Source organism: Pteropus vampyrus, unplaced genomic scaffold (genome assembly GCF_000151845.1).
Source record: "Pteropus vampyrus isolate Shadow unplaced genomic scaffold, Pvam_2.0 Scaffold8, whole genome shotgun sequence".
In the NCBI taxonomy this organism is placed as follows: domain Eukaryota; kingdom Metazoa; phylum Chordata; class Mammalia; order Chiroptera; family Pteropodidae; genus Pteropus; species Pteropus vampyrus.
The window spans coordinates 15,128,197-15,140,141 of NW_011888789.1; the positions used below are offsets into that span (position 1 = coordinate 15,128,197).

Below are 11,945 nucleotides of genomic sequence, written 5' to 3' on the forward strand. Positions count from 1 at the left end.
AATGAAAGAAAACAAACAATAGGATTTTTAAGGAAAAATAATATTTGCTGTGATCATTTTTACTGGTAAAATATAAGAATTCATTGAACTGCAGATGGCTATCACTTTTTTTTCCCCAAGCTACTGTCAGTTGCCAGAACTTCACCAGAAATTACTTAAAAATTATTTGAACTAATTGAATCACTAGGTCAAAATTAATCATTTTTGTTTAGAATCAAATCACTTTTCTGCAGAAATAGACAAAAGTCAGCTAGTTTCTATCACAAGGCAGCATCTCACACTTCTCCGGTCCAGTCTATTTCAATTACTACAAGCTTTGATTTTAAGATATGTTTATATGGAAAGATTTAAAAATTAATGTCTGTGATGTCTGCTTGAATGCAATAATGAGTCATCTTTATTTCAAAATATTTACAGTTTTTTAGATTTTTTGGCACACTCTTAACCGTGCGTGTTGTCGATTGCCAGTCACTTGACTTCGACATAAGAGTCCAGGACCACAGTCACAGCGTTGGAAGATTTCTGGAGCTTGAGCAGTTTCTTTATGCCCTCTCCTAGAGCAGACCTGTCCCTCCAATAGGACTGGTTTACAAATTTTAGTCCAGAAATGACGAGCACAACAAAGTCCAAGTCCACAGTCAAAAGTTCTAAGACAGCTTTCTCCCTCTTGTCCTGTAACAAGATGAACATGGGCCTTAGCAGTGAATGGGGAGAGTGGCACATGGGGGTACTGCTACTGGGATAAAGGCGTGGGATGGAGGACAGAAGGCCACAAAGAATAGAAACTGCATGCACATCTCCTGGGGCTCAGTCTTATGCCAAAAGCAATAATGAAATGGAAATTTGAGCCCTACCTAACAATTAACTTTTTTATAAAGTTAAAATATTTATCAAAGAAAGAAGATTTTCAATCTTGAGAAATTATCACTCATCAGCGTTTTCTTAAATGGGATTTATCCTATCACAAAGAAAGACCATTATTTATAAAGGGACCAGTTAATCTGAAAACACAAACAAGAATGGCCAGTTTACCACCTTCAAACTTTCTAGCTCTTTTATGTCAAAGATTGAAATTTGAGACCACAATTTGTTAAAAAGCATTCAGTGAAGTTCGTATTTTGTCCGAGAATGGAAGGGTAATGCACCTACATTCATCTCTGTTTCGTATCATGAGGATCTAAAAAGGGAAACTGCCATTTATTAAATTATAGACTGTAAAAAGAAGTGTATATAACATTTAATTAAACAATGAAATGTTTTCTTGCTAACCAGTCCATAATTAGGGCTATTCAAGGCCCTCCTGGCCTGCTGACTACCTTATGCTACTCCCTTACCTGATCTCTGTAGCTGCTTATGGAAAGAGATTAGAAAGAGGACATGCTCCCTATGTGTTTCTGCGGTGGAGAGAAGTAGAGTCAGTTTCAGCCTATCCTTGGAGAAGAAGATGTTTTTCTTTAAAAAAAAAAAGTCCTCAGAATGCTGCTCTTACCCTTACTGCCTTGTGACTTCTTAATATTTGGCTTCCTTTTGGGTTTGTTTTCCTGAATTGGAGGCTTTGTTGTTCCTTTTATATCTATGTCATCATGGACATCAATCTGCCTTTCCAATATTGGGGTTGCATCTTCCATTGTAGTACAAACATCTGAGAGACAACCAGGTGTAGTTAGAGTTATTAACTTCAAGGATTAGAACAACAGACATGCTAATTGTCATAGTATTATATAGTTTGGCAGTACCGCTGCCTTCAGTTTATATATAACTTTCTAGATTTCTGAGACATGTGCAGTAAATATTTTCATGTTCACATATGGCAAAGAAGGTAGTTAAGTAATTAATGGAATCCAAGTGAAAACAGAAGAATTTGAAAGATTCCAATTTGAACTCTCCCTTTAAAATCATCTCCAAATTGCTGGCAAGAGTTATTGCCAGGAAATAAAACTGTTTTATTTCATCAAGAAAAGGCAGCTGCATGAATTTACTTCAAGCATGAATCCAGGAAACCTTTAGAGAGTACCTATCTTGGAATATTCTGGTCTATAAAATTCAGATACTGTCTCCAGTTTAAAAATCACTGTTCATTGGGGCAAAGTAGTCCTGCAAGAGTTTATGTTAGTTTACCATTCATGCAGCGCGTTCCTGGACAGCACATGGCATTACGTTGGCACCTCCTCCGTACCCCACGACATGTAGCACAGAATGGCTTCTCATCTTGGGGCTTGAGACAGAATTTTCTGGTATTGCAGTCATTGTCAGACAAGCACTGTGAACCCTGTGAAGAGAAAGTGTTGTCACAGGGCTAGAGGACTGAAGCGAGCTGTGAGATGACTTTTTATTCAAGGCGGGAGGTAGAAGAAGCCAAATCATAGTGGCACTTGGAATGCTGTGACAAACCTTAGGCAGCATCTTAACTTTTCAGTGTAATTGGTTTTCTCCCACAAAGGGGAGATCAAATCACCAATGTGCGGCAAAGATTACATGTGTTTGAAAAATTGTCCTACTTTTAAAACTCAAAATTTAATTTTCTTATGCTCTTTGTGAAAATGAAAGGTAATGTTTTCCCATGAGGAAGAAAATGTTTTCAGATGATTATGAGATTTTTGATATGTATCTATTAACTCCACAAGCTATGCTACAGTCTAAATATAATGTTGGTGTTTGTGGCATTCCTATTCAATTTTTTACTCTAGTGAATCACATCTATCAGTGCATCCATTTGCCAAGCAGCACCTCCGTGAGCCTTACCCAAGTGAACTGTCCTCTCATTTTTAGGATGCTGTTCACACAGAGAAACAGATACCAAAGACCAAATTTCCTCATCCACAGTTGATGTTTTTTCATATATACATATATGAAAGAACCCCTAAAACAATTCTGTGAAGTGAGACGGTGACAAAACAATGCACCTTGGCACTCAGTGTGAAAATTCTTATGCCTATATTTCCCGGCTATGTGGCCTTGGTTAAATTTTTCATCATCTCTAAGTCTCATTTTCATCATCTGTAAATACCTATCTCAAGTTGTGATGAAGGTTAAATAAGATGTGTAAAAGGTCTGGCACTTGGCAGAGATTTCTAAATGTTAGTTTCCTCCCCGATTTATAGGCATGTTTACAGCTAAGTGTCCTGAAATATTGCTTATTTAATATGTTAATGCCTAAGACCACTGGATTCTACCAGGGTGTCTTCTCAACTCCTTAATTAATCCAATTGACCTTCTAGATAAGATATTTCGTACATAAAATCTGAAGAACTCACTTAAACCCAAATGCAGCTCCCCCAGCCCGGAGTGCACAGCTTCCCCTCCTCCCTAGCTGCCTTTTACCTTCCGAGCCCCTTGCAGGTCGGCAGAGCTCTTGATGTTGTTGAAGTCCAGCACCAGGGCCCCCAGGGGAGCAAAGAACCAGCTAAGCCCCAGCAAGGCCACCACCACCATCCTTCAATCTCCAAGTCTCCTAGGCCTCTTCAGGACTCTCCTCCGAAGCTGGGCTGCTCTAAACCCACAAGTGAGCTTTTGCCACGATGGAAACAGCAAGTCGTCTGTAAGCGCTTCCTTTAAAAGGGAAGCAAATCTGTGTATAAGTAAGATGTGCGAAATACAAGCAGGGTCAGACCAGCGGTTCTTTCTGAAACTATTTATAACCAGATATGCCCCCTCATTTCTCTCCTCCTCCTTCCTCCATTTCCTTCTTTCTTACCCCACACAGGCTTCAACAAATCCCTTCAAAACTGTTTGATCAATAGTTCAAAACAAGGACTCAATAGAGGGAGAGGAGAGGTAGGGCCACAGCAGCTTCTCCTCCAGGGGTTGAATCCCTCTTAATTATTGCATATCAAAGTTAGTTCAAAGGGCTAGCAGAGAGCAGGATGTCTGTATCAAAGGCAAACTCTGATAATCACCTGCATTTCCTACCTTCAATAATCCTTTGGGGGTGGAGGGAGTCTGTTCTAAGATCCGTTTTCACAGTTAATTGTGCTCAAAGAAAGAATGAATCATATTGGCCAATATGCTATAGAGGATGCCAAAAACTAATGAGTTACAAAATATACTGAGAAGCTTTAAACTGTGCTTCACATAGTGAAGACAGAAAAGAGAAAATGCCTTCTGATTAGCTCTGGCATCCAGATGTAAAAAAGGTAGCTTAAAAGCTGGAAACATAATAGCACCTGTTCTGACTAAATGTCAATGGAGAAATAATTCTCCTTAAAATGAAAATTGAACTGTTTGAAGTAAGAGTTATTAGGAAAATAATGAGATTTATTTTTTAAAATCTCCTTTTTTTGATGATGGGGACACAGAAAGTCCATTTTATACAGATTTATTCAATTCAGTAGGAAACTTTAGATCCATTTTATGAGCAATGCATTTAATTTGTATTGCATTATATTAAATTGACTTACACAGAACAGGTCTCCAAGTCTCTAGCAGATTTCAGATGGAATTTTATGCATTTTCAATTCTCCTAATTTCAATTTTTTAAAACTTTTGCTTTAGCCTTTTTGATTTTTTCCCCCAACCAGACTGTTAGAGAAGTCAAGTAATTTAGACATGTGCTTATCACTGTCTAAAAACTTTAAAGGTAAAACATCTAGATTTGGGTAAAAAATAATTCCTTTTTTTTCCTCCCTTCATCGTTTTCATTGTTCTCAGTGTAGACTCATCCTCGCACCTCGGGTGAGAGGTGCTGTTTAAAATCTAAAGATGCATCTTTTCTATAGCATAAATGGCAGTCTTAGGATTACTGGGTCTTTCTCCAAAACAACCTAAAATCAGTTATTGAAATGTATCTTGACATTCTGTGCCATGGGAACATTCTCAGCCTTGAGTAATGTCTGGTGCCATTCAGCAGCTGGCGCAGGTGACCCCAGGCTTCCATGACTTGGCCCTCCTCCTTGTGAAGGTGCTGCTTATCTGCCACTCATATGGTGCAATGCAGGCTACTTCTGCCTTAATTGACAACGTCTAACACACTTTGATAGTACGACATGCCTGGTGACTAGGTATGCTAACAGAATTTATTTGAAAGTTGGACAATTATATAAAAGAGAGAGCCCTGGGGTTCCCTTTCTGCTGGGATTCTCCACTTCCTGTTACCTAACTGAAGAGAGACTACCAGGGCGCCAAAGGCCTCTGGGAATATATGCAGACAAAAGGACTGATGGAAAATCCTGTAACCCAGCACAAACATTCATTGCGCACTTTGCATGTAGCAGAACCTGTGGTTAGATGTTGGGAATGAAAGATAAAACATAGTCCTTGCCCCTGAAAAGCCAGTGTTCAGTCATAAGATATATAGTTAGGGATGATTTCATTATATTATGACAAGCACTAAGATAAAGGTATAAATGCAGGGCTGGTGGATCACAGAGGAGGGTGTGACAGACCTTCAGGATAAATAAAGAATCGCATCTAAGAGGAGGTAATAGCTGAGCTGGGATTTGTGGGATGAGTAGCAGCATCCCAGGTTGAGAAGCAGGGGGTGGTCTCACCCAGGCTCAGAGGGCAAAGCATGTGCAAGGGCAGGGAGGTGCACTTCGGTTCTAGGGGGAGATTCTGCGTGGCTGGGGCAGATGGCAGAGAAAGAGACGAGGCTAGACAGTGAAGAACCTGATATACCACAAAAAGAAAATTGGATTTTATTTTATATGCAATGGAAAATTATTGGAGATATTTGAGCTTGAAAATGTCCTAATTTGCTTTTGAAGAAAGCAGTGCTGTTGGCAGTGTGGAGCTATGGCTGTAGTGTGCAAAGAGGGTGCTGGGGAATCACTTAACCTCAACTGCGATTGCCCTGATGAGGAGGAGGAGGTTGAATATAAGTCAGTAATACAGTGACGAGAACCAAGCAAAGGACAGAATTCTGAACCCCTATCGTTTAGGGTTGGGAGTGAGTAAGACGCTGAGCTAACTCTGACATGTCTAATTTTGCATGCTGGGTGCATGACGATGGCAAAAGAAACGGAGAAATCAGGATGAAAGCTTGTTAAGGGGAGGCAGGATGACAATCGGCCATGTGAAAAGCTGTCCAGAGCATCAAGTCCTTGCTGGATATCTAATAACCAGAGAGAAGGTTAAGCACCATGTCTTCTGGGAGCGATGCTCTCCATTTTGCCTTCTATAGACAGAGGGAAGGAGAGGATACAGATGCCAGAAGCTGGAGGGTTACAAACAGGGCACTGAAGAAGACTGAAAGGCAGACTTCTCTGTCTCTGTCTCTCTCGGCATGAAAGAGTGTGTGGGCTTTGGAGTCAGGCTGACCTGATTTGATCACAAGGCTGACTTCTATATACTCTGATGCCCCTACTACCTTGTGAATCTCTCTTAAAGAAAATTACTGCAGTCGTCTATGTATTTGTCTCTACAGCTAGATGATAAGCTTTGTGGAGGCAGAGCTTACTCATCTTTGTATCTTCATGCTTTGACTGGCTGGCACATGATAGAAGCTCCATAAATTTTTCCATGCGATGGATAAATGCACAAATAAATGGATTTATAGTAACTTTGTGACCTTGGTTAAGTTACTCCACCTTTCTGGGCTATGATCTCTTTTATAAAGCTGACACTACCATCTCCATAACAACTATATTTCGAGGGTTTAGTGTGTAAATACATGTATAGGGGCTGCTGCAGAAACTGGCACTCATAAAACTCTGATAAATGTGTCTCACTCATTGTCCAGTCCAGAACTTTCCATCATCACATAAACTTTACTACCTAGCATAATGCATGGCCCTTCCATTGCAGGCTCTCAACAGTACATATTTGGTCAATCCAATTCGTCAAAGAAAAATTTCCCTAATCAGAAGCCTCATTTTCCAATAAGGCTATTTCTGTGTCTTCTAAAAAGCCAGAGCAATTCTGAGGAAAGTAAGTATGTGGAAAATGACTTTGGGTATATCTTCAAATCTGCCAAGGCTGCTTGCCTGATAGTAATCACAGCGTTCCTCAGCTAGGATGCCAACAACTGAAATGCGATGCCCCCGGTGGCAGCATTAATCGCCCACCATACGGCTGTACCTCAATTATTTGGGGATTAGGGATGATGGGGAAGTGGAAAGAGGATGACAGGGAAGTAAAGGGGGAGAGGAAGTCTTTAAAAATGTTTCTGCTTAAAAGGCATTATCTCTGCTCTTAGGTCAGGGTACCAAAGTTCACAATGCAGACTGCAGCAGCAAAGTACTTCAGAGCCCACTCAACAAGCCCCCTCAAGCAGCCCCGTGGGCTGTGGCTGTCCCTGTCAGACACAGAACAAAGGAAGCCCTCACATGCAGTTTTGGCCCAGATGCTGCCATTTTGATGCCCCCTGGCAAGGGATTTTTGGTTAACTGAAAATCTCAAGCTGATCCCCTTAGTTCCATGTGAGTACCTGGGCCTAAGGAACACTAACATTGAGCAATTTTGACTGAGCTTAGGGGAAATGAAAATCCTCCCCACCACGGGCCCCAGGTTCGGCACTGTAGATCTGATGCCCCTCTCTGGGTGATTCATGACCCAGGGAAGAAATGCAGGCTGGTATGTGAGAGCTGACACCTGTATCCTCCCGAATGACAGCTGCTATAGTTCAAGTTAAAGGCAGAGTGTCAGAACCCATGATTTATATTTACTTAGAAATGGAAATTTTTATTTGTTATGGCTCCTGTGTTGAAACCAGTTTGATTTCCATAAATTGCGCTTTTCTTAAAAGAAAAATCAAAGTAACTGAAACAAGCAGGTCTTTGGCAGAATCTCACAGGAAATATTCAGTAAAATAAAAGATGAGAAGGGGCATGTCGATGAGAGGAGACAAAAGACTGCAGGATATAATCACAAAGTTGATGTAAACCTTACCACTTCGTTTCCTGAGGTCAGAAGGTAAAGCAAGCTGTGCGCAAGGGCCGCGGAGGGGTTTGCCAGATGTCTTGCAGCGAAGCGTGGGGGCCGAATCCGGAAGCAGCATGGGCGGGAGCCAGGGAAACTGGGTTCCAGCCTCTTTCACGGACTGTGTGGCCTTCGCTAGGTCACGTCACCTCTCAGTGTTGGTCTCTCACAATCTCGAAGGCCTCTTACAGACCAGTTTTCTAGGAGGTCACGATGAGGTCCGCCAGGCATCAGGCTGCGCAGCTCCAGGAGGCACCATTCAGATGGCAGTCTCTGTGACTAGCCCCCACTGTGGAGCGGTGCCACATGGTGGTGGTGGGGACCTCCTTTTGCTAGTGGCAATAGCCCCAGGATTCTCCTGACTGCACCAGGCATCTAGCTCAGAACGGCACCAGCAATCCCTAAAACTTCCTTCTTCAAGGATATGCTCTACCTTCTTTTTGTTTAAACATTTAAATGATTTTGTGTGATTTCATAAATCCCAAACGCCTTGACCATCCTACCCTATTTCTGGGCACTCTCCATACTTGTTTTGAGTATGTTTAGGCTGCTGTAACAAAAATACCCCAGACCATGTGGCTTATAAACAACAGAATGTATTTCTCATAGTCCTGGAAGCTTGAAGTCTGAGATCATGGTGCCTGCATGGTCAGGCTGTGTCTGGTGAAGACCTGCTTCCTAGTTCATAACCGCTGTCTTCTCACTGTCTCCTGACTCCGTGGAAGGGGCAGCTAAGCTCTCTGGGGTCTCTTCCGCACGGACACTACTCCCATTCCTGAGGGCTCCACCCTTATGACCTAAGGTCCATCCCCAAATACCATCACATTAGGGGGGAGGTTTCAACATATTAATTTGGGGAGGACATAAACACTTATACCATAGTTATATTTTTCCTCTGATCCAAGCAATCACTGACATATTCATGTTACACAGGGGCTGGGATTGGGAGAGTGTGATGATGCTGCTATAAAAAGACAAGAAAAAAATAAAAAGGAAGGTATGTCTCAACACCCATTAGTTGGAAAACACAGCAATGTCTTCACTGGTCGGTGACGAGTTAGTAAGCTGATAAACAGACATTTGTGTGTCTGAATGGACTCGAGTCAGTGTCGCCCTTTGCGATGTCCTTTCATTGATTCCATCATGTGTACCAGCAGTACTCTATTGATCATGTATGTAAAATTTTGGTGTTTTTTAAAAAACTGAATTATATTTACATTTCTAGAGTTTACAACTGACTCCTTGAGGCCCTCCCAGCCTTTTGGTTCTATGAAATTCCAAGCCACTACTTGGAAAGAAAGGTATTTTCGTAGAGTTTAGTTTGTTTTATTTTCTCAACTGACTGTAATTTAATAGTAAATACAGTGCAGGGAGGTGGAGGGCATTAGAAGGAAGGAAGAACCTATAAAATTGAGTGGAGCCCAATCTCCATTCTTCTTTTCCATTAAATACATTGTCTTCCTTTTACGCCTTTAGGTCCCATATTCTTTTTCACCATTTGAGTCTTTCTCTTTTGCCTTATTTTTCTTCATTCTCTTTCTCTATCTCCATAACTGACTCCACTTACTCTCTTTTCCCTTAATCCAAATGTCCTGTCAAATTTAATGGTGGCATGGTGGCATTCAGAGCCCGAGGGCATGGTAAGCTCATGGTCTGCATCTGTCACCCTGTGGTAGCAATCGAATTTGGACAGTGACCTCTACCATCTAGGTCTGTTATCCGAAATGTCTCCTGGACACCATTTCTGGGCCTTTCTGTGGTATATCTGGTAAGTGGGAGGCTGGAAGGGTTGTGGAGGGAGAGGAAATAAGACTCCACTGCAACACTGTGTCTGACTTCGGCGGACATGAGTGGGTGATCCAGGAAGCCCGTTTCAGGGATGGAGAAAACAAAGGGGAATCCTACTAGCCTTCAGCCTCTTCCCCAGGATAAAACAAGTTCCACCATCTGGACCCTAAGATGCAGACCAAACTAGGTCTGATTCTTTTTCCTCAAGAGTAGGGGGTATATCCCATTGCATTAGGAGACTCCAGTTTTGCCTGGTGTCCCAAGTCTGAAGAAACCAATTTTAAAAAATGAATTGGCCACCATATAGTTAACAATACTGTATTCTGTACTTGAAAGTTGCTATGAGAGTAGAGCTTTAATGTTCTCACCATAACAACAAAATGGTAATTATGTGAGGTAAAGGATGTGATAACTAACCTTACCCTGGTAAACATTTTGCAATACATAAAAATATCAAGTCATCACATTGCACATCTTAAACTTACAAAACGTTATATGTCAATTATTTATCAATTAAGCTGGGAATGGCTATCCATGAGCTCTGCATACATGAGCTCTGGAATCCTCTGTTGGAGGAGAATGGCTGCTTGCCTTCAATTTCCCTGGGGTATTCTCCAGAAGGGCCCGCGTAGTTCTAGTATCCCTTCCTATTAGAGCTACCATAGCCCTATCTACTCCCCCTTCAGGGTGAATCTTCATCTGGTTACTCCATCTTCCTGGGTGTTGCTTCTGACTTACTGGGTGTGATCTGGCCTTCTCTGTCCCAGGCTCCTACTCTGGGTGTATCCTTGGTGTGGTCCAAGTTTCCTTAGAACTTTGGCCAAAGAAAGCTATGTGTGGCTGGAGCACTCTGGGTGGGCCCCATCTTACCAGGAGTTTACTTCTGAAGCTCTCCATTTTAAAAACGAAGACACTGAGACTCAGAAAGTTTGAGTAATTTGCCAAGGTCACATGGGCAAATTAGTTGCAAACCTAGATCTGATCATAAGTTTTCTGGTTTCGAAGTTTATTCTTTCCTCTATACCATACTATATAGCTCATTAACTTAAGTCCATTCCCAAACATATCAAGTTGCTTAAAACATAGTTATATATTCACTAAGAAATAAAGTCACAGGGAACACTGCCTGTTGCCTCTTTTTGAATTACATACAATTGTAGGAGTATGTCGCCTTTTTTTTTCTTAAATTATCTACCCTTTATGTGAATATCATTATAGTCCTTCACTATCAAGTGGTTAAGGTGAAATAATTTGCAGGTTGTGTCAGTCAGGTTGTACCCTAATCTACATAAGGTACATTGACAAAAATTGGTTTTCTCATAAAAACAACTTGTAAATATTTGCCCTTTTGATATTCAACTTAAACAGTGACTTTGGTAGAAAAGCTCCCAGACTCACCATCCAATCCTACAGGATTCATAACTGTGTTCGTAACCTTATGAAGAACTTGGATGAGGCTCTGGGGAGCAAGGTGAGACGAGGGGTCATAGCTCTGACTTGGAATCACAAGCCCAATAGCCACCAGCAGGTTTAGCTTTTCTTTTATCTTGTTTCTTTGCGCCCCCTTGTGGTCAAGAGTGAGGTGAACGCTCAGAAGGCTCGTAAATTCCAGGCACTGGATTCCAGAGTCATTTCCCAATTTCTGGTGGAAATTTCCCGTGGAACAGCACTCCCCTTCTCATAATTGTAGGTACTTCCCCCACCTAATGAAAGTGAACTTAGTTTTTCTAATTACAAAAGAAATACAGGTCTCAAATTTTTAGAAATTGGAAAATACAGAAAAGTGTTAACAAAATAAAAATAATATACACTTCTTGGCAGAGGTAGTAACTGTCAAATTTTGTTAAATTTTCCTAATTCTTTTTTATGCAGGTACATAGACCCATATATATACATGCAGCATTTATTTGTTTAATATACAATATAACTATCACCAGCTCCAGAACTAGCCATTACTATTGCCAACATCTCTCCATGTGCACCTCCTCTCCCCAATCCTCCTGTCGGCTGCCCCATCAGAGGTATACACTGATGTTTAGTTATAATTCTTTTGCTTCTTCTTAAGTAAAATTACAATACACACACACACACACACACACACACACACACACACACACACGGGATTACATTGTACTTCTACTTATGTTTCCTCCTTTTTTTTTTTTCCACTGAGCCTTTCCTCCAGATCATCAAATACTATCAGAACACATGGCTATACCATAACCCAGAATAAGGGTGTATTATCGTTTATTTAATGAATTCTCTGAATGTTAGCCATGTTGGTTGTTTTTAATTTTTTGCTA

General features: G+C 41.1%; 1 protein-coding gene across 5 annotated transcripts in view; it reads right to left on the bottom strand.

The window, feature by feature from the left end:
• Window positions 1-174: 174 nt before the first annotated feature.
• Window positions 175-11,945, bottom strand: part of DKK4 (dickkopf WNT signaling pathway inhibitor 4) — a 14,577-nt gene continuing 2,806 nt past the window's right edge. The window contains exons 1-6 of one of the 5 annotated variants that reach the window (XM_023519797.1): window positions 11,041-11,377; window positions 7,825-8,818; window positions 3,322-3,549; window positions 2,119-2,269; window positions 1,490-1,642; window positions 175-672 (exon numbers count right to left, since the gene is read on the bottom strand). In XM_023519797.1, the coding sequence (XP_023375565.1) occupies window positions 422-672; window positions 1,490-1,642; window positions 2,119-2,269; window positions 3,322-3,432 (666 nt within the window). In that variant the 5' untranslated portion in view covers window positions 3,433-3,549; window positions 7,825-8,818; window positions 11,041-11,377 and the 3' untranslated portion in view covers window positions 175-421. Of the gene's footprint in view, window positions 673-1,489; window positions 1,643-2,118; window positions 2,270-3,321; window positions 3,569-7,824; window positions 8,819-11,040; window positions 11,378-11,945 lie in introns of those variants that run through there. The other 4 variants (XM_023519808.1, XM_023519786.1, XM_023519790.1 and 1 more) reach the window with 4 other exon arrangements.